The 24,060-nt window shown below is 35.4% G+C and overlaps 1 protein-coding gene across 1 annotated transcript in view; it reads right to left on the bottom strand.

Moving 5' to 3' along the window:
- LOC114173647 overlaps positions 1–24,060 on the bottom strand; it is a 28,871-nt gene that overhangs the window by 1,897 nt on the left and 2,914 nt on the right. Inside the window, exons 4-8 of the mRNA XM_028058148.1 lie at positions 23,305–23,954; positions 19,173–19,269; positions 19,035–19,074; positions 18,839–18,935; positions 18,514–18,710 (exon numbers count right to left, since the gene is read on the bottom strand). Coding sequence (XP_027913949.1) covers positions 18,514–18,710; positions 18,839–18,935; positions 19,035–19,074; positions 19,173–19,269; positions 23,305–23,954 — 1,081 coding nt within the window. The remainder of the gene's footprint in view (positions 1–18,513; positions 18,711–18,838; positions 18,936–19,034; positions 19,075–19,172; positions 19,270–23,304; positions 23,955–24,060) is intronic.

A 24,060-nucleotide genomic window follows, 5' to 3' on the forward strand; every position in this document is an offset into this window, starting at 1 on the left:
AGCCAAAATGGCTTTTGTTCGCTTATTTATAGTCATGGTTGCTCTTCAACAATGGTCTCTTTACCAACTGGATGTCAAAAATGTTTTTCTTAATGGAATTTGCAAGAAGAAATTTATATGAAGCAACTTCCAGGTTTTGTTGCTTGGGGAGTCTTCTAGATTGGTATATCATCTTCGTATTAATGTTATTTATCTTTTCTTATTTGGTAATACAGTTCTATCTTTTTTTCTGTTTTTTTTCTTTTTTTTTTGTAATACACTAGTTTGTCATTACCTACCTATAACTGCTCATAACTTCTTTCTTTCCTTACACAAGTTCTGTATGGTAGAACTACAAAATGTATTGTAATCTTTCAACACTTAATATTAAGTATTGCTTTTACACTATTTGTCAAACTCGAAAGTTTATATAAACTTGTGAGAGCTTAGTAAACTTGGATTGTAAACTCGCAAAAGTTTACTTCAAGTTTACTTCATATAAAAATATTTATAAATAACAATTTAATATTTATAATGTTATAAATAGCTTTTATTATTTTTTACGAATTACTAGTTCATCATATTATATATTTTTAAATATTTTTCTCTAATATTATTATTCTTTTATCATAATTTTAATTTATTATATTTTATAAAAATTGGATGATTCCAATTATCTCCACTTGGACCTGTCACCAAGGGCCACAAACATTGGTTTGTAGTTAGTGCCACTATTCCTCCCTAGTTTCTTTATGAACATGATAGTGATTTCGGACCTGTCATTCCTCCTTATGAAGAGTGGGAAGTCCAAGTCCAAATCTTGCTTGCATGGTTGCAGTCTACCTTTCCAAGGGTGTCTTATCTCGTGTTATTGGTGTCATTCACTCCTATCAAGTTTGGGAGCATATTCATGAACATTTCTATACACAAACTAAAGTTCGTGCTCGGCAACTCCTGATGAAGGATTGACCCCAACCAAGGATGAAGGCACATGCTTAAGAAGACTAAGCATGTTTAGAAAGGAAGTTCACTAATCCTTCATCCTTTTCATTTGTGTTTGTTATTTTTGATTCCCTAAGTTGACTTAGTTGAATCAACTTTAGTTGACTTGTTGACCTTTGACTAGGTTTGACTTGTTGACTATAGTTGACTTGACTTAAGCCAACATGCTAATCTATGTTTATTGGCTTTGTAGGTTAATTAGGAGTAAGAAACCAATGTTAGGTGGCGCATGGTGATTGGGGAGCATAAATGATGTGGATGAGAGAGTAAAGTAAAGGCATAAAGCATAAAGTAAATGGCATAAAACAAGTGTACCTATGTACCTTTGGTCTCCTTTGTTTTTAGCACACTTTGGCCACTCTTTGGAGACATATGAGACACATTCTTTGTCTCCTTTTGTGCTAGAACGAAATTAGCCTTACACACACCATAGTTGGCTCTTTTGTCTCTCATTTTTGTAACCTTATTTGACCTAGTTTCTAGAAGCTAGGGTTAGGTTTTTGTAGAGACATCCTTAGGTATCTTTTATTTGCTTAGAGGCCCCTAAACTCTTCTATATAAGGGGTGCTCCTAGACATGTAAAAGGGTTGAACATTTTGAAGTAAAAACACTCTTGTGTCTCAACCATTTGTGAGAGTTTCCTCCCTTGGGAGTGAATACTTCTAAGCCTTATCTTGCATAGCAAGTGGCGGCACACATCCACTCATCTTCAAGGTTGCCATGGCTTCTAGCCTAGCCTTGTAGTGGCGTGCTTCTCACATTTTTACCATTCCTTTCCTTTCCATTTTATGTTTTCTTCTTCCTTTAATTGTTCTTGGTTTTCTATGGTTTATGTGCTTTCCATTTCCTTTTTGTTTTGAATCAATCCATCATCTTCTTCTCTTGAGCTTTGTGAAAGGAACCTTCACATCTAGATAGCTTGCTATCTTAATGTCCAGTGGGGATTTCACTTAGCTTTCTTAATCAACTCACACCATATTTAATAATCTTAAAAAGGAACAAGATAATCCTTCATCATTTGGTATCAGAGCTTTGGTTGTCCTTGAATATGGTGTTTTCATGTTCTAACCTTGTCCTCTGTAGCTATCTTTGAATGGTCCACATAAAAACAGTGCTGGCAGCAACGTGTGCAATTTTGCAAAAAATACTGCAGCTAGCTCAGTGGTCCAAAAGTAACGTTCTTTATATCAAAAGAAAGCTCCGTGAGTCTAGTTTCCAACAAAAAAAGAATTAACGCATTTGGAGTTCTGTGGAGAGAGTTATGATCAAATGAGTGAGCAAAGGTCAGAGCTGCCGAGAATACGAAAAACAACGTTTTCAGGTTATGTTGTGGCAATTTTGGCTTCGGCTTTGTGACTCTTTTGCTCCTAAATGTGGTTGGATAACATGTCTTTTGATGCTTACTCTTTGAGCCTCAAATCCATGAGTTTAAATGCATGATAGCTACATGTTTGTGTCTTTGTGTATGTCATGTTGAGTCTTTAAATGTGCCTAACTTTTGCTTGAGTCATATGTCATATGTTAACTTGAAGTTTTCTTATTCTTGTTCTTCCAAGTATTTGAATATTGCATTCACTTTATGTCTTGCTTGATGTATGCTCCATGAAATTGATTTTGGCCTAAAACTTGAGGAACTAAGTGTCCAAGCCACCTAAAACTCTTTCTCACCATTTTATGAAACTAGTTGTGGAAAGAAGAAAATTTTACACCAATTTTTGCCTAAAAACCGAGAGCAACCTTGCTCCTTGGTGAACTAAAAGTGTGTTTTTCACTAGGTGTTATGCTACTAGTTTTTCATACTTGAGAATTGGGTGATATTGGCTAATTAGTTTCATGCTTTAACTTGGTTATGATCTTTCTTGGTGTATGCATGATTTAAGACTTGAAGATGCTTGTCAAGTGCTTTCCATAGAGTCTTTAAAATGTGCTTTTCTTGTTTTAGTCTTGTTAAAAGTTTTGTCTCAAACTTTTCTTCTTTAGAGTTTAGCTTTCCTTGTTTTTGTGCTTTTCTTGCTTGTCACTAGGTGTTCTTTGTTTTGTCTTAGTAGTTTCCTTTTCTTGAAACTCTTGGAATGTTGTGGCCGAATCACTTGTATTGCATTTGAAAGGTTTTGAACTAGTTTTTAAAAGTGTTTGCTTCACTCCTTTGGTGGATTTTGAGTGCTAGCCTTGCCTTGTTACTTTGGGAGAGTGATCTAAACACTTGGGTTACATTTTGGGTTGGATTTGGTCTCGATTTTCATGTTTTCTAACCACTAATCCATTTATTTTGTCTCGGATTTGAGTGTTTTTGTTGTAGGAATCATGGCAAGTTCATCAAATGCACCTACACCAAACAAAAACAATACATTGATGAGATTGCTTCGGGATTTGGAGTTGTCTAGGAAGGAGGCCTTTGAACAATTGAGAAAAGACAAGGAGCAAAGTGACCTAAGAATCCAAGAGCACATTCAAAGGCTTGAAGCTAAGGAGAAAGAAAGAGATCCTAGGAAAAGAGGGCATTCTAGGCGCAACCCATCACAAGAGAAGCAAACTCTAAAGATTCCTAAGTTCTATGGTGGAAGTGATCCCAAAATCTTCCTTGATTGGGAAGCTAAAGTTGATCAAATTTTCAATGAAAATCATGTAAAGGATCAAGCACAAGTTGATCTAGTAGTTTTAGGATTTTTGGAGTATGCCAATACTTGGTGGCATAAAGTTTGTAAGAATTATGACCAAGGGCCACCCGCGGCATCTTGGATGGACATTAAATCTCTTATGCGCGCTAGATTTGTTCCTCCCTCCTATAGGAAGGAACTTCTTTTGAAGCTCCAAAAGCTTCACCAAGGTTCTATGAGTGTGAGTGGGTACTTTAAAGAATTAGAGTCTCAAATGCGTAGGGTTGAAATAAAAGAAACTAACAAAGAGAAAATAAAAAGATTTGTGAGTGGTCTTAGGAGAGACATACAAGACCAAGTATTGTTGTATGAGTACTCCACTCTTGAAAATGTTTTCACACTTGCCCTTGGTATTGAAATTCAATTGAAAAGAAAAAGAAGGACAAGGAAGAGTTACTCACCCAACCACTACTTTAGTCACTCATGGAAGGGAAAGGATAAAAAGAAACATGATAAGTTCCCTTCTAACTCTCATCAAGAACCACCAAGTAAAAGTAAGTCACCAAGTGATCACATTCACCATTCCACTTCTCAAAGATCAAGTTCCATTAAATGTTTTAAATGTTTGGGTTATAATCACATTGCTTTAAATTGCCCAACCAAAAGGACCATGATCTTAAAGAAGAGTAATGATGTTGAAAGTGAACACTCATCTCCCTATTCTCTTTCAAAAGAATCTTCTTCCTCTAGTAAAACTAAAATTTTTGAGAAAGACCCTATGTTATTAAGGCGCATGATAGGTCAAGATCAAAGTGAGCTTGAGCCAACTCAAAGAGAAAACATTTTTCAATCTAGATGCAAAATTAACAAATGGGTTTGCTCTCTAATTATTGATGGAGGAAGTAGTACCAATGTAGCTAGCACAAGGTTGGTGGAAAAGCTTAGCTTAGAGACCATTCCTCATGCTAAGCCCTACAAGCTTGCTTGGATAAGTAAAGAGGGAGAAATAGATGTCAATAAACAAGTCTTAATTAACTTCTCTATAGGAAGCTACAAAGATGAGGTGCTATGTGATGTTGTTCCCATGGAAGTCACACATATCTTACTAAGTAGGCCATGGCAATTTGATAAACAAACTTTATATGATGGCCATACCAACCAATACATTTTCTTCAAAAATGGGAAAAAGATAACTTTACTACCTCTATCACCTCAAGAAGTTAATAAGGATAGAAATATAATAAGAAAAGATAAAGAAGAAAAACAAAAGGGGCAAGCTTTCACTAAGGTGTTACTTGCCTACAAAAAAATTCTTCCAAAGCAAGATGTACATCACCCTTCCTTCTCTTCCCAAGCCAAAAAGGAAAGCCCAAAGCACAAGCAAGAGAGGAAGAATAGTCTAGAAAATAAAGATGGCCTAACCAAAGCTAGGGGTAATACCCTTAGAAAGGATGGAACAAAAGCTCATAAAAGGGAGGCACAAATCCTCCCCCAAATCAAGTCAAGTGCCATCCATAAAGGCTTCAAGAATTTGTGGTCAAATTCTCTCCAAGAAGGAGAGGATGATGAAGGATTGACCCCAACCAAGGATGAAGGCACATGCTTAAGAAGACTAAGCATGTTTAGAAAGGAAGTTCACTAATCCTTCATCCTTTTCATTTGTGTTTGTTATTTTTGATTCCCTAAGTTGACTTAGTTGAATCAACTTTAGTTGACTTGTTGACCTTTGACTAGGTTTGACTTGTTGACTATAGTTGACTTGACTTAAGCCAACATGCTAATCTATATTTATTGGCTTTGTAGGTTAATTAGGAGTAAGAAACCAATGTTAGGTGGCGCATGGTGATTGGGGAGCATAAATGATGTGGATGAGAGAGTAAAGTAAAGGCATAAAGCATAAAGTAAATGGCATAAAACAAGTGTACCTATGTACCTTTGGTCTCCTTTGTTTTTAGCACACTTTGGCCACTCTTTGGAGACATATGAGACACATTCTTTGTCTCCTTTTGTGCTAGAACGAAATTAGCCTTACACACACCATAGTTGGCTCTTTTGTCTCTCATTTTTGTAACCTTATTTGACCTAGTTTCTAGAAGCTAGGGTTAGGTTTTTGTAGAGACATCCTTAGGTATCTTTTATTTGCTTAGAGGCCCCTAAACTCTTCTATATAAGGGGTGCTCCTAGACATGTAAAAGGGTTGAACATTTTGAAGTAAAAACACTCTTGTGTCTCAACCATTTGTGAGAGTTTCCTCCCTTGGGAGTGAATACTTCTAAGCCTTATCTTGCATAGCAAGTGGCGGCACACATCCACTCATCTTCAAGGTTGCCATGGCTTCTAGCCTAGCCTTGTAGTGGCGTGCTTCTCACATTTTTACCATTCCTTTCCTTTCCATTTTATGTTTTCTTCTTCCTTTAATTGTTCTTGGTTTTCTATGGTTTATGTGCTTTCCATTTCCTTTTTGTTTTGAATCAATCCATCATCTTCTTCTCTTGAGCTTTGTGAAAGGAACCTTCACATCTAGATAGCTTGCTATCTTAATGTCCAGTGGGGATTTCACTTAGCTTTCTTAATCAACTCACACCATATTTAATAATCTTAAAAAGGAACAAGATAATCCTTCATCATTTGGTATCAGAGCTTTGGTTGTCCTTGAATATGGTGTTTTCATGTTCTAACCTTGTCCTCTGTAGCTATCTTTGAATGGTCCACATAAAAACAGTGCTGGCAGCAACGTGTGCAATTTTGCAAAAAATACTGCAGCTAGCTCAGTGGTCCAAAAGTAACGTTCTTTATATCAAAAGAAAGCTCCGTGAGTCTAGTTTCCAACAAAAAAAGAATTAACGCATTTGGAGTTCTGTGGAGAGAGTTATGATCAAATGAGTGAGCAAAGGTCAGAGCTGCCGAGAATACGAAAAACAACGTTTTCAGGTTATGTTGTGGCAATTTTGGCTTCGGCTTTGTGACTCTTTTGCTCCTAAATGTGGTTGGATAACATGTCTTTTGATGCTTACTCTTTGAGCCTCAAATCCATGAGTTTAAATGCATGATAGCTACATGTTTGTGTCTTTGTGTATGTCATGTTGAGTCTTTAAATGTGCCTAACTTTTGCTTGAGTCATATGTCATATGTTAACTTGAAGTTTTCTTATTCTTTAAATGCGTAGGGTTGAAATAAAAGAAACTAACAAAGAGAAAATAAAAAGATTTGTGAGTGGTCTTAGGAGAGACATACAAGACCAAGTATTGTTGTATGAGTACTCCACTCTTGAAAATGTTTTCACACTTGCCCTTGGTATTGAAATTCAATTGAAAAGAAAAAGAAGGACAAGGAAGAGTTACTCACCCAACCACTACTTTAGTCACTCATGGAAGGGAAAGGATAAAAAGAAACATGATAAGTTCCCTTCTAACTCTCATCAAGAACCACCAAGTAAAAGTAAGTCACCAAGTGATCACATTCACCATTCCACTTCTCAAAGATCAAGTTCCATTAAATGTTTTAAATGTTTGGGTTATAATCACATTGCTTTAAATTGCCCAACCAAAAGGACCATGATCTTAAAGAAGAGTAATGATGTTGAAAGTGAACACTCATCTCCCTATTCTCTTTCAAAAGAATCTTCTTCCTCTAGTAAAACTAAAATTTTGAGAAAGACCCTATGTTATTAAGGCGCATGATAGGTCAAGATCAAAGTGAGCTTGAGCCAACTCAAAGAGAAAACATTTTTCAATCTAGATGCAAAATTAACAAATGGGTTTGCTCTCTAATTATTGATGGAGGAAGTAGTACCAATGTAGCTAGCACAAGGTTGGTGGAAAAGCTTAGCTTAGAGACCATTCCTCATGCTAAGCCCTACAAGCTTGCTTGGATAAGTAAAGAGGGAGAAATAGATGTCAATAAACAAGTCTTAATTAACTTCTCTATAGGAAGCTACAAAGATGAGGTGCTATGTGATGTTGTTCCCATGGAAGTCACACATATCTTACTAAGTAGGCCATGGCAATTTGATAAACAAACTTTATATGATGGCCATACCAACCAATACATTTTCTTCAAAAATGGGAAAAAGATAACTTTACTACCTCTATCACCTCAAGAAGTTAATAAGGATAGAAATATAATAAGAAAAGATAAAGAAGAAAAACAAAAGGGGCAAGCTTTCACTAAGGTGTTACTTGCCTACAAAAAAATTCTTCCAAAGCAAGATGTACATCACCCTTCCTTCTCTTCCCAAGCCAAAAAGGAAAGCCCAAAGCACAAGCAAGAGAGGAAGAATAGTCTAGAAAATAAAGATGGCCTAACCAAAGCTAGGGGTAATACCCTTAGAAAGGATGGAACAAAAGCTCATAAAAGGGAGGCACAAATCCTCCCCCAAATCAAGTCAAGTGCCATCCATAAAGGCTTCAAGAATTTGTGGTCAAATTCTCTCCAAGAAGGAGAGGATGATGAAGGATTGACCCCAACCAAGGATGAAGGCACATGCTTAAGAAGACTAAGCATGTTTAGAAAGGAAGTTCACTAATCCTTCATCCTTTTCATTTGTGTTTGTTATTTTTGATTCCCTAAGTTGACTTAGTTGAATCAACTTTAGTTGACTTGTTGACCTTTGACTAGGTTTGACTTGTTGACTATAGTTGACTTGACTTAAGCCAACATGCTAATCTATATTTATTGGCTTTGTAGGTTAATTAGGAGTAAGAAACCAATGTTAGGTGGCGCATGGTGATTGGGGAGCATAAATGATGTGGATGAGAGAGTAAAGTAAAGGCATAAAGCATAAAGTAAATGGCATAAAACAAGTGTACCTATGTACCTTTGGTCTCCTTTGTTTTTAGCACACTTTGGCCACTCTTTGGAGACATATGAGACACATTCTTTGTCTCCTTTTGTGCTAGAACGAAATTAGCCTTACACACACCATAGTTGGCTCTTTTGTCTCTCATTTTTGTAACCTTATTTGACCTAGTTTCTAGAAGCTAGGGTTAGGTTTTTGTAGAGACATCCTTAGGTATCTTTTATTTGCTTAGAGGCCCCTAAACTCTTCTATATAAGGGGTGCTCCTAGACATGTAAAAGGGTTGAACATTTTGAAGTAAAAACACTCTTGTGTCTCAACCATTTGTGAGAGTTTCCTCCCTTGGGAGTGAATACTTCTAAGCCTTATCTTGCATAGCAAGTGGCGGCACACATCCACTCATCTTCAAGGTTGCCATGGCTTCTAGCCTAGCCTTGTAGTGGCGTGCTTCTCACATTTTTACCATTCCTTTCCTTTCCATTTTATGTTTTCTTCTTCCTTTAATTGTTCTTGGTTTTCTATGGTTTATGTGCTTTCCATTTCCTTTTTGTTTTGAATCAATCCATCATCTTCTTCTCTTGAGCTTTGTGAAAGGAACCTTCACATCTAGATAGCTTGCTATCTTAATGTCCAGTGGGGATTTCACTTAGCTTTCTTAATCAACTCACACCATATTTAATAATCTTAAAAAGGAACAAGATAATCCTTCATCATTTGGTATCAGAGCTTTGGTTGTCCTTGAATATGGTGTTTTCATGTTCTAACCTTGTCCTCTGTAGCTATCTTTGAATGGTCCACATAAAAACAGTGCTGGCAGCAACGTGTGCAATTTTGCAAAAAATACTGCAGCTAGCTCAGTGGTCCAAAAGTAACGTTCTTTATATCAAAAGAAAGCTCCGTGAGTCTAGTTTCCAACAAAAAAAGAATTAACGCATTTGGAGTTCTGTGGAGAGAGTTATGATCAAATGAGTGAGCAAAGGTCAGAGCTGCCGAGAATACGAAAAACAACGTTTTCAGGTTATGTTGTGGCAATTTTGGCTTCGGCTTTGTGACTCTTTTGCTCCTAAATGTGGTTGGATAACATGTCTTTTGATGCTTACTCTTTGAGCCTCAAATCCATGAGTTTAAATGCATGATAGCTACATGTTTGTGTCTTTGTGTATGTCATGTTGAGTCTTTAAATGTGCCTAACTTTTGCTTGAGTCATATGTCATATGTTAACTTGAAGTTTTCTTATTCTTTAAATGCGTAGGGTTGAAATAAAAGAAACTAACAAAGAGAAAATAAAAAGATTTGTGAGTGGTCTTAGGAGAGACATACAAGACCAAGTATTGTTGTATGAGTACTCCACTCTTGAAAATGTTTTCACACTTGCCCTTGGTATTGAAATTCAATTGAAAAGAAAAAGAAGGACAAGGAAGAGTTACTCACCCAACCACTACTTTAGTCACTCATGGAAGGGAAAGGATAAAAAGAAACATGATAAGTTCCCTTCTAACTCTCATCAAGAACCACCAAGTAAAAGTAAGTCACCAAGTGATCACATTCACCATTCCACTTCTCAAAGATCAAGTTCCATTAAATGTTTTAAATGTTTGGGTTATAATCACATTGCTTTAAATTGCCCAACCAAAAGGACCATGATCTTAAAGAAGAGTAATGATGTTGAAAGTGAACACTCATCTCCCTATTCTCTTTCAAAAGAATCTTCTTCCTCTAGTAAAACTAAAATTTTTGAGAAAGACCCTATGTTATTAAGGCGCATGATAGGTCAAGATCAAAGTGAGCTTGAGCCAACTCAAAGAGAAAACATTTTTCAATCTAGATGCAAAATTAACAAATGGGTTTGCTCTCTAATTATTGATGGAGGAAGTAGTACCAATGTAGCTAGCACAAGGTTGGTGGAAAAGCTTAGCTTAGAGACCATTCCTCATGCTAAGCCCTACAAGCTTGCTTGGATAAGTAAAGAGGGAGAAATAGATGTCAATAAACAAGTCTTAATTAACTTCTCTATAGGAAGCTACAAAGATGAGGTGCTATGTGATGTTGTTCCCATGGAAGTCACACATATCTTACTAAGTAGGCCATGGCAATTTGATAAACAAACTTTATATGATGGCCATACCAACCAATACATTTTCTTCAAAAATGGGAAAAAGATAACTTTACTACCTCTATCACCTCAAGAAGTTAATAAGGATAGAAATATAATAAGAAAAGATAAAGAAGAAAAACAAAAGGGGCAAGCTTTCACTAAGGTGTTACTTGCCTACAAAAAAATTCTTCCAAAGCAAGATGTACATCACCCTTCCTTCTCTTCCCAAGCCAAAAAGGAAAGCCCAAAGCACAAGCAAGAGAGGAAGAATAGTCTAGAAAATAAAGATGGCCTAACCAAAGCTAGGGGTAATACCCTTAGAAAGGATGGAACAAAAGCTCATAAAAGGGAGGCACAAATCCTCCCCCAAATCAAGTCAAGTGCCATCCATAAAGGCTTCAAGAATTTGTGGTCAAATTCTCTCCAAGAAGGAGAGGATGATGAAGGATTGACCCCAACCAAGGATGAAGGCACATGCTTAAGAAGACTAAGCATGTTTAGAAAGGAAGTTCACTAATCCTTCATCCTTTTCATTTGTGTTTGTTATTTTTGATTCCCTAAGTTGACTTAGTTGAATCAACTTTAGTTGACTTGTTGACCTTTGACTAGGTTTGACTTGTTGACTATAGTTGACTTGACTTAAGCCAACATGCTAATCTATATTTATTGGCTTTGTAGGTTAATTAGGAGTAAGAAACCAATGTTAGGTGGCGCATGGTGATTGGGGAGCATAAATGATGTGGATGAGAGAGTAAAGTAAAGGCATAAAGCATAAAGTAAATGGCATAAAACAAGTGTACCTATGTACCTTTGGTCTCCTTTGTTTTTAGCACACTTTGGCCACTCTTTGGAGACATATGAGACACATTCTTTGTCTCCTTTTGTGCTAGAACGAAATTAGCCTTACACACACCATAGTTGGCTCTTTTGTCTCTCATTTTTGTAACCTTATTTGACCTAGTTTCTAGAAGCTAGGGTTAGGTTTTTGTAGAGACATCCTTAGGTATCTTTTATTTGCTTAGAGGCCCCTAAACTCTTCTATATAAGGGGTGCTCCTAGACATGTAAAAGGGTTGAACATTTTGAAGTAAAAACACTCTTGTGTCTCAACCATTTGTGAGAGTTTCCTCCCTTGGGAGTGAATACTTCTAAGCCTTATCTTGCATAGCAAGTGGCGGCACACATCCACTCATCTTCAAGGTTGCCATGGCTTCTAGCCTAGCCTTGTAGTGGCGTGCTTCTCACATTTTTACCATTCCTTTCCTTTCCATTTTATGTTTTCTTCTTCCTTTAATTGTTCTTGGTTTTCTATGGTTTATGTGCTTTCCATTTCCTTTTTGTTTTGAATCAATCCATCATCTTCTTCTCTTGAGCTTTGTGAAAGGAACCTTCACATCTAGATAGCTTGCTATCTTAATGTCCAGTGGGGATTTCACTTAGCTTTCTTAATCAACTCACACCATATTTAATAATCTTAAAAAGGAACAAGATAATCCTTCATCAACTCCACACTCCACACTGATCTTTGCAATCAATCCCTTGGCACTAAGACAATGCATGATTACTTAAGTAGTGTCAAGTCTATTGTTGATGAATTGGTTGGCATTGGTTGTCTAGTTCCTCTTGCTGAAAATGTTGATGTTATTTAGATGTTGATCGGACAAGATCTCCTTTTAATAAAAGATTTACTTTCGGATATTGTGTTTCCATCGAAGGTAACTTGATATCTTGGAAGAGTAAGAAACAAAATAATGTGGCAAGATCTAGTGCAAAAGCATAATATAGAGTTATGGCCTCAAGCACTTGTGAACTTGTTGGGTTTAAACAATTACTTTAATAGTACATTCATAGTTACAATTTGGAGATGTCACTCAAATGACAGTTATATGTGACAATCAGGTTGTTATTCATATTAGCTCTAATCCCATCTTCCATGAAAGAACCAAATACATTGAGGCTAACTGTTATTTTATTCGAGAAAATACTGTATTTGGAGACATCAAGACTGATTTTGTTAACTCAAATGATCAATTAATAGATATTTTCACCAAGTCCTTTTACGCGGACCAATAATTGATTAAATTTGTAAAAAGCTTGGTACATATAATTTATATGCATCCATTTGAGAGGGGAAGTTAGATATTGTTAGTTACAATATCTTATGTTAGTTACAATATTATGTATATCTGGGCCTAGCCCATATTTTCAGTATTATTCTCTATTATAAATATTATTTTCACATTGACAACAGAGAAAAGATATTTTACTACAACAAAATGAAAGCACAACTATCTCTATCTCCAAGAGAGTGGAAAAGGTGCAGGAGTTACAAAATAATCTCAAACTTATAAATATTCTTAAATATCTTATCTTTTATGTTTCATCTTTTGTTTATCTGGTATCAAGGTTGTCAAACTCGAGAGTTTACATAGACTTGTGAGAGCTTAGTAAACTCGAATCGTAGACTCAGATCATAAACTCGTAAGAGTTTTCAAACAAAAAAATTAAAATATTTATAAATAATATAATGATTTAATATTATACAATGTGATAAATAATTTTTTATATATTTTTACTAAAATATTAGTATTATTATTTTATCATATTGTATATTTTAATTATTTTTTATATTTTTGTGATATTGTTATTCTTTTATAATAACTTTAATTAATTGTACATATATTGAGTTAAGTTTTATAAAAACAAAAGGTTCCTGAGCTTCCTGAACTTTTGTGGAGGCCCAAATGCAATGAAAAAACCTAAATCTCCATAAAGAACCTACTGTGCAGTAGATAGGAAATGAAAAGTTTCATGTGCCTCCTTCTGACCCTAGATTTAAGACTCCACTAGCGAAAGAAAATGGGGAATAGCGATAAGAACAATAATCAACAGGGCGAGCAAAACAAGGGTGATGACCCACGAACACGACTGCGATTGCGACCACCCATGAACTCGACTGCGATTGCAACCAGCCACGAACTCGACTATGACCAAAGGAAATGCAGCAACGACGACGAGCAACATCGAAGAACAAGAACCCTAACAAGAAAATTAGGTGTTTTAGGTTTATAGAAAAAATCCTCTTGACTCGCCAACTCGGCTGTGGACTCGTGAGTTCACTGAGTTCACGACGAGTCTACCGAGTTTACTCTAACAACGAGTTTGTTTCCGAGTCAACTTACTCAAGATAAGTAGAAACGTAAACTCGGACGAGTTAACGAGTTAACTCGCGAGTTTGATACTATGTCTATTATTATTTCTTTTCTATCATTATTAATATTTTGGTCTTAGCCCATATTTTCTTTATTATAAATACGGTATCCTATTTGTATTTTCTATACAAGGGAGATTAATCCTATACCTAGTTTTTACTATATTCAATATGGTATCTGAAGCCTAGGGTTCTTTGGCAAATTTTTTCGTCACCCCTGCCACTGCAACAATTGTCTCCGTCATTGGAGTTTCAGTTTTGACCAAGAGACCACATGGTTTTGCTCATCTCAGCTAGGCGACAACCACACCATGAAGATCGCAGCCATCGAGGTTCAGACACGCTCCAATGCGCCGATCAAAGTTTCACAGACACAACTTTTACCAATCGTGCATGGTGACGCGTGAGTCATCTTCGTCGACACCAATCACTGTCACTAGATTCGTTGTGGCCTCCTCTTTTTGGATCAAGCCTTGTTGCTTTGATCGAACCTCTTTGGATTTTTAGGGTTTTTTCTCTTTCCGCTGCCTCTTCTAATACCTCCCTCATAATCATCTACTGTGGATCCTCCTCCATTTGATAGCACTGACTATTTTCAATGATTTTCTCAAATGGTGTTAGCATCGTCAACCCTCTAGTTCAATGCTTTTGTTGCACGCACAAGTACATCTTTTGTTAGTCTAACTCAATTTTCTTCTCTTGGTCCTTGGTTCTCGACTCAGGAACCACAAATCACATTACTGGTAACAAATCTTTGTTTTATTCTTTGTCCTCTCTAAATAATTTATTTTCTGTTACAATGGCTAATGGGTCTAGGGTTTTAGCTCAGGGTGTTAGGACTATTAATCTTTTTTCTTTTTTATCCATTGATAATGTTCTTTATGCTCCTGGATCTCCTTTTAACTTATTATCTGTTAATCGTCCAACCCATTCTCTGAATTGTGTTATTTCTTTTACGAAAGATTTTGTTTGTTTACAGGATTGGAATTCGAGATAAGTGATTGGCACCGGATGTGAGTATCATGGTCTTTATCATCTCCCGCCCTTCTACACATGGGAGTCTCCATCTCTCCTTCATACTCAATTAGGTCATCTTAGTCTAGCTAAATTGTAGCAGTTTGTTCCAAGGTTGTCCAAGTTATCTTAGGAAAACATAATCATAGTTCATTTCTTCGAAGTGTCTTACAATGCTTGTTCCCATTTTGCCTTAGTTCACTCTAACATTTGGATACCTAGTCGTATTAAGTCTAATTTAGGTTTTCAATATTTTGTTACCTTTATTGATGATTATTCCAGATGTACTTGGTAGTTTTTAATGAAAAATCGTTTTGAGTTATTTTATATATTTCAATCTTTTTATAACGAAATTAAAATTCAGTTTGGTGTTTCTATTCGAACTTTGCAAAGTGATAATGGTCATGAATATATTTCCCATTCTTTTAATCAATTTATGGTTTCTTATGACATTCTCCATCAAATTTCATTTGCTTACACACCTCAACAAAATGGATGGTTGAACACAAGATAGACATCTTATTGAAACATCTCGCACTCTTTCAATTCATGGTAAGGTTCCTCAACATTTTTGGGTGATGTTATTCTTACCCCATGTTATCTTATTAATCACATGTCATCTTTGATTTTAGATAAAAAAATTCCTCATTCTATTTTATTTCTTCATGAACCTCTCCATCCCTTACCTCTGAAGGGTTTTGGGTCTACATGTTTTGTTCATAATTTTAGTTCTAGTCTGATAACTTATCTCCTAGATCACACAAATGTGTTTTTTTAGGGTCCTTCTTCTTATGATGTGTCTTCTCCATCTATTACAATTGATATTCATGTTGTTTGTGCTCCTCCAATTGTGCCAAGTCCACTGTCAAATTCTCCTCCACCACCACTTCAGTTCATAGTCGAAGACATTGTTTCCAACAACCACCAAGTGACTCACTTCAAGTGCCAACTCTTTTGTCTCTTCCGGGTCTAACAGCTAAGTTAGACCTTTCAATTATCATCCGTAAAGGTTACATTCTATCCGTAATCCCTCTCCACATTATATTGCTTTGAGTTACCACAGATTATCTTCACCTTTTTATACCTGGCTTTCAACTATTTCTTCTGTGTCCATTCCCAATTTTGTTAGTAATGCCTCAAGCCCATCCCAGTTGACGTCAAATCATGCTAGATAAACTAAGTGCTCTTTAGAATAGTGGAACTTGGGAACTTGTCCCATTAGCATGTGGGAAATTTGTTGTAGGTTGCAGATGGACTTTTGCTACCAAAGTTTGTCTTGTAGCCAAAGGTTACACACAAATTTTTGAATTGGATTATTGTGATATATTTTCTCCAATGGCAAAGATGGCTTCTATTCATTTATTTATTGCCATGACTACTCTTCAACAATGGCTTCCTTATCAACTGGATGTAAAAAATGCTTTCCTCAATGGCTATTTGCAAAAAGTGATTTGTATGGAGCAATCTTCAGGATTTGTTGCTCAAAAGCAGTCTTCTAGATTGGTATGTTGTCTTCGCAAATCATTTTATGACCTAAAATAGTCTCCTAGGGCCTTGTTTGGAAAATTTAGCAACATTGTTATATGGAGCAACCTCCAGGATTTATTGCTCAAAGGGAGTGTTCTAGGTTGGTATGTCGTCTTTGCAAATTTTTATATGGCCTAAAACAGTCTCCTAAGGCCTTGTTGGGAAAATTTAGCAGCATTGTTTAATAATTTGGTATGACTCAATGAGGCAGATCATTCAGTCTTTTACTGTCACTCAAGTATTGGATGTCTATATTTGATAGTATATGTGATGACGTTGTTCTTCCAGGTAGTGACCACCATGACATCTCCAAAATGAAACATTTTTCCCACCATATTTAGACCAAAGATCTTGACAAACTCATATTTCTTCGTATTGAAGTAGTACAATCCAATGATCATACTGTTATATCTCAAAAATGTATGCATTGAATATTTTGGAGGAAACTAGGTTAATTAACTCAAAATCTGATGCACACCCATGTATCCTAATACCAAACTACTACCAAATTAGGGGGGAGACTATTTTAGATCCTAAACAATATAGAAGATTAGTTGAAAAATTGAATTATTTTACGGTTACTCATCCTAACATTTTCTTTGCAATGTGGTGAGTTAATCTCTCAATTTCCCATGTGAAGACTATTGGAATGTAGTCATCCATATATTAAAGGATCTCCTATAGGGATGACAATAAGTTAAGTCATACACGGATAGTGCCTACCCGCAACAAAATAATTCACTAATTACTCGCCTCGTTACCTGTCGAGTACCCATTTAAAAAATACCCGCAGGTTTTTTAAAACCCGCGGCCGTAGATGCCCACAAATATTTAAAATAATATATTTTATAAATTTTTAAAATAAAATTTAAATAAAATTACAAACAAATATAAAATTAAATATAAATTAAATTAAATTAAATATAAATTAAATTTTAATTTTAATTAAATTTAATCTAATAAAATATAAATTAAATTTTAACTTTAAATTTAATTTAATAAAATATAAATTAAATATTTATTTTAACTTTTATGTTGGTAACCGAGGTTACGGATACAATGATATTGCACCCGACCCATTTATAAATGGATATTAAAATATCCACTACCCGTTGTCCGCGAGTACCAACTATATGCCACGAATTCGGGTATTTTTGTCATCCCTAATCTCCTGGAAAAGGTTTGTTATATGGTTCCAATAACTATACAACAATTCTTTATTATTCATATGCTGATTAGGCAAGATATCCTTCTGATAAAATATCTACTTCCGAATATTGTGTCTTCATTGGTGGTAACTTGATCTCTTAGAAGAGCAAGAAACAAAGTATTGTGGCAAGATCTAGTACAAAAGCAGAATATAGAGTTATGGCTTCAGCCACTTGTAAACTTGTTTGACTTATGCAATTGCTTAGAGAGTTGCAATTTGGAAATATCATTCAAATGATACTTATATGTGACAATTAGGCTGCTCTTCATATTAGTTTTAATCCTGTCTTTCATGAAAGGATGAAAGTCATTGGGATTGACTATCATTTCAATTGAGAGATTGTACATGGAGAAATCAAGACTGAATTCGTTAACTCAAGTGATTAGTTAGCATATATTTTCACTAAGTCTTTATGAGGACCGAGAATTGATTATATTTGTAATAAGCTTGGTATAGACGTTTTACATGCACCAACTTGAGGGGGAGTGTTAAATATCTTATCTTTTATCTTTTATCTTTTGTTTATGTTATTATCTCTTTTCTATCATTATTTGTATTTTGGACTTGGTCCATATTTTCTTTATTATAAATACATTACCCTATGTGTATTTTCTACATAAGGGAGATTAATCCTATACCTAGTTTTTACTATATTCAATAGACATAAAATAGAAATATCAATAATGATGACTCATTTTTCACTAATTAATTAAAGCTGGCTTGTATATGACAATATGACAATAGATATTAGATAAGATAGGATTTGAACAAGAAGAAAAATATGAATCAAGCATAAAGTAAAATGGGAACATAATGTGTGTAAAAGAGGAGTTAAAAATAAACAATGGCAAATGCTACTGGCTATGCACCAGTTGATCAGATCCAACTTATGGTCGGTGATAACCAAAAGCACTTAAGAGATCCAATTTCGTCTCTTAATCCTGCCCTCACATCTCTCAAAAACCATACATTTAGAGTCAGAGATAATGAGGTTTGGTCATTTTGATGTACATGTTATACATCCACATATACAAAATAAAAGAATATGTACTTGTAACAGAGCGCATGCAGATATTATTTACCTGAAATTTTCAAAATCTTTTGCTGAAAAGCAGAACTGAGACCAGATTCAATATCCAAAGATAAAATTGGGGCCAGAGTTGGGTCAGTCAATGCCACAAACTCAAGCACAGATGCAGCTTTTTCTTGTAAATTGGGGGGAGAGGACTTCAGAATCTCAACAAGGTGTGAAATGAAAACAGAATCCAGTATATCATTCCTGAAAAATTTAACACATAAAAAGTCAGTGTAACTACCACTAAGTAGAACACTTATGACCTGTTGCTGGATCCAACAACATAAAGATCAATATTGAACTAAAAAATATGGTTCGGTCCCTCTAATAACCTTGAGAATGTTTTTGATACAGTTTGTTCAGTACTACTAAACCCGGTTGAAACACAGTCACTTTTTGCTCCACCAAATGCCTTTTCAGATCCATTAACTGGTCCATCAAAAAACTGAAAGGAATCAATGTACTTGACAATCAATTAGAAAAAAAAAAAATCAACTCTAAAGTTCCTGAAAGAAGTGCAATACAAACCTCCAGTTGCGTCAAATATCCTTGCTAGTATACTCAAAGACTGTAGAGGCATATCAAATCATCAGATAAACCTCATTCAGTTTTTATCCTTATGTTCTGGAAACTTGCCAGACCTAAACACAAAAGAAATAACAATACCTTTTCCACAATAGTTCCCACTGTCCCCGAGCATTTCAAAATGCTAACTAAAGGACCTAAAACCCCTTCAGCTTCAATTACCTGGCAAACAATATTGCTGCATCCAGAAAATCACGAAGCAATCATTACAATTTGTTAGTGATATGATTTGACTATTTTAGAGATATGAGTTGATTACAAAAATTAGGAACATATGACATGATTCACTAGACAAATATCTTACCAAATATTTCCTATTATTATATATTGATTTTGTTCCTTATTATTGTATCTTTTTTCTTCATCATAAATAAGAGGACTCGTATGCACAGATCAGACAATTACAGCCAATCCTCTCTAAATGATATTAGATTTCTAGATTCTTTAACTCTCTTTTATCCCTCCACACAGTGCCTCAATACTATCCCACCCCCCACCATCTTCTCCAGCGCGACTTACTACCCACATGCTCAAGAAACTTCATGTTTAACATTGTCAATGACTCATACATTCTATGTGGAGTCTCCCAGATTTCTCATGCAAACTTAATGTCGGCCACTGAAAGTAATATCTTATCCTTGACCACCATTAGTAACCAAAGAACCTCATCTTTTTACTGCCCACAATTATAGATGTGTTCATTTATTTATTTTTTGGCTACAACGAGTATGCTCTGTATCCCCTCTACAAGATTTGCTCAAAGCTGTTCACTTTCACTCAGTCACCTAATATCTTTGAATCCTATTTGCATGCAGAGGCAGTAGTGCCTCTGAATGAGTGCTCCACAAAAGAATCATGTGGCACGGTGAAAGGTTTCCCAATGGGGTTGTTGCTCCTGGTCTTCACTGAATTATGGAAGAGGATAGTTGCCTTGAGTATAGATCTATCTCGCGATGCTATATGATCGAAACCATCACGGACACCTATGGTATTCTTTAGTATAGAAGTGGCACAATCAAAGGATGGTTTGGTCATATCTCAAAGAAAATACACTTTCAATATTCTACAAGAAAAAAGGATGATAAATTTGAAGTCTCTATAGACACATCAATGGATCCAAGTTTCACACATGTACTTGACCAAGCAGAACCTTATTATGACCATAAGAGATACAGTTCTTACAAGAATTAGATATGAACTAGATTTTGAGACATTCAATCGATGAAGGTGAATTGTGATAACCAAGTTGCTCTCCACATTGCTTCTAATCCTGTATACAATGAGAGGACTAAACACATTGAAATTGATTGTTATTTTATTCGAGAAAAATTGTTGTACAAAGAAATTTGCAATGAGTTTGTCAAATCAAATGATCAACTTGCAGATGTATTAACAAATCCTTGAGAGGTCCTCAGATTGAATTTATTTGTTCCAAGCTTGACACATTCAATTTGTATGCTCTAGCTTGAACAAGAATGTTAGAATAAATAGTCTTAAATAGGACTTATTGTACTTTGTGCTGAACCTAGTTCCTAGGAGCATGCTTGGTGCTAGACCTAGTTCCTAGGAGCATCTTCTAGTGTTCTCTACTTTTCCCTCTCATCCATTGTATCTAATGCATCTCAAACTACTATAAATATGAAAACCTAAGTGAGGGGAATACACACTCTCAAATTCGTTCTAATTTCTTTGTATTTTTCTTAAGTTTTTCAATCCAAAGGGATTATTCATGACTCTTCATGTGCCTATACTCCCCAACAGAATGGAGTGGCAAAGAAGAGAAATAGGCACTTGGTTAACACCACCCAAGCACTTCTCTTTCAAGGGAAAGCTCCAAACAATTATTGGGGTAAGGTTGTCCTCACTGCTGCATATATGATAAATAGACTGCCCTCACATATACTAGACAAACAAAAATCCTCTTGAAACCTAAAGAAATTTTTTCTCTCACTTTAAGATCACAAATGGGATCATTCCCAAAATATTTGGATGCACAGCTTTTGTACATATCCACAACCGAAATAGAGACAAACTTGATCCACTAGCCGTTAGATGTGTCTTTCTTGGTTATTCAACAACTCAAAGGATTAGCAGTGTTACAGTCCATCGTCTAAAAAATTGTATATCTCCACTATCATCACCTTCATTGAAACTAAATCTTTTCTTCTCCCAATCTCCCAGGAAGTTCTTTCAGAAGATTGTGATGACCACCTTGAACCCTTTGTTCTGTCATATACTCAAACTAAAGCCTCCAAAAATGAACCTATAGCTAAGCAAATTAATTCTAGGGCACAATTAGAAACTGTAACTGATAAAATCATTGATGCTACTGAACTACAACCATAAAGTATTGGAACAATTAGATATTCAGCCCCATGATTTAGTACATATAGCTTTCCAAGATTCAGCAATGTCTACACAAGAAGGAAGAGCATTCCAGACATGTGGCAAGACCATGAATCCAACCCAAGTTCTGAACCAGAAATTGAGAACACTCTCAACTCTCCATGTGACCTTGATCTGTCAATAGCCATCAGAAAAGTACAAGAATCTGCACAAAACGACCTCCCTATATCAAATTACGTTTCTCTAGATAGATTCTTGGCTAACCATAAAAGGTTTACTGTTAGTTTGAATTTTGTTGTTATCCCTAACATTGTTACTGAAGCTCTGACAGAGAAAGAATGGAGATGCCATGAAAGTGGAGATGGATGCATCGAAAAAGAACAGTACTTGGAAAATTATTAACAAACCCAAAGAAGAGAATATTGTTGATTGCAATTGGAAATGCACAACAAAATATACGGTTGATGGAATAGACTCAAGGGATGCACTCGAGCTTATGGAATAGACTCAAGCTTATTGAATAGACTACCAGGAGACTTTTGCACCAGTTGCTAAGATGAATACTATATGGATTCTTTTGCCCTTAGCTGCCCACTTTGATTGGAAACTTCTATAATATGTTGTTAAAAATGCATTTCACCTTGGAAAATTTGAAGAAATCTACATGAATATTCCACTTGGGTTGGAAGGACTCAAAAAATAAAGTGTGTAGACTACAAAAGGCTCTTTATGGACTGAAACAATGCCCTAGAACTTGGTTTGGTTTATTCACAAAAAGCTATGAAGGGATTTGACTATAAACAAAGTCAAAAGATATTACACTTTGTTTACTAACCATGCAGGGAAAGGGGTAACAGTACTTCTATTTTGTGTTGATGATATTATAGTGATAGGAAATGATGAAAAAGAGAAAGAAGACTTGAAACAGAGACTAGTAAGAGAATTAGAACTAAAAGAGCTACTAAGACTAAAGTATATTTTAGGTATTGAAGTAGCCTACTCTAACCACGAAATTTTCATATCTCAACAGAAGTATATAACTAATTTGGTGGTAGTAACTGGGAAACTTGGGTGCAGACCGGTGTCAACTCCAATGGATCCTAATCACAAGTTATGTCAGGCTGAAGAGGAATCAGCAATAGAAAAAAAGATGTATCAGAGACTGGTTGTAAAATTATTTTATTTGGCAGATTCACCAAAAAGTGACAGCTGGGAATAACAAACCACAGAGAGAAACAATGTAACAGAAACATACAGAGATAGAAAAAAAAATCTCTTATTTTCTTTTATTCTATTGTATTCTAATAACTATACTGATTCATTTTTCTCAATATAAATAAAGCCCTCACGTTGTCTCAAAAACACAGTTTCAACTCAATGTTTCTCACTTCCCTAAGGTTTAATAACAACAATTTCACAAGCAAGTCTTATTCCACTCAAAGTTGTGCTTTGCTCATTTCATGAACATTATCCATATGACGTTACTTTTGGTTTTTTCCTATTTTCTTTTCCATGTATATTTCCTAAATGCTATATCAAAAATTACATACTTTACCACAGGGTCTATTTTGTACCTTGTAGGAATTAACTTCTTACTATACACTGATATTAACTATTTGACACATTTTCAATCTATAATAGAACAATAATTTATCACTAACTACAACAATCATATCCCAAATTTCATGGTTTACAGTGGAAGGTGTTCTTTACAGCCTTTGTAGTAAGAGAATCCTAAAATATCATATATTTTAAATAGTAATGAACAGATTTATATTCAGCGAAAACAAGAGGCAGTTCTCAATATCATGAATACAAACTTAAAGCTGCAATTATAAAGCTATGACCTATATTTTGATTATTTTACCTAACAGACAGCCTTTCCAAAGCTTGTGTTACCGCCAACTGGACTGCTTCGTCATCACAGTTCAAAAGCCTTATTAAATGCCTAATTACTCCAGCCTCCCTGAATGCAATACGCATATGTTCATTGATACATGCAGTGGCAATTGATTCTGCAGCCTTAATTGATGCAGACTTGTCTTCCAGTTCTAATATCAGTGCTAAACGAGCAACACCATCCATCCAAGGTAAAAGTGTAAACCTCTGATCATTTGAGCAATCAGAATTAGGTATAATTTTTTCTTCCATTTGTAAGGCTCCAACACGAGCAAGGAATTGTTGTTGGGTTCGTCCAACAATTGCACTGATCTTTGCCTCCTCTAAGTTAGCATTCTTGTCATCAATATTTAATCCAAGAAGTAATTCCGAAGCACCAAATCGCGATGGCTGTCTAGAGGTCCTTTCAATTTCTGTACCATCAGGTAATGTGGGCCACAAATGTAAGCCTGGGTTGAATGACTTAAAGGCTGCAGCACCAATTAATGGCACAGGAACCAGACCTTCCTCCATAACAAGAACTTTATAATCATTGTCCTTAAAAAGTTCTAGCAATGTGTTCCTTGCTTCCTTCCTAAGAACTTTAGATCCTTCCAGATTAGATGTTAAGAACTTTGCCTGAAGTAACATTAAACATAATCACATTCTTGGCTATTGTAAGCATTAAGAGAAAGGAACTTTGCTAAATACAATGCAAATATCGATAAGTTTCAATATGTAATTC

This window comes from Vigna unguiculata, chromosome 2, assembly GCF_004118075.2.
Source record: "Vigna unguiculata cultivar IT97K-499-35 chromosome 2, ASM411807v1, whole genome shotgun sequence".
Lineage (NCBI taxonomy): Eukaryota > Viridiplantae > Streptophyta > Magnoliopsida > Fabales > Fabaceae > Vigna > Vigna unguiculata.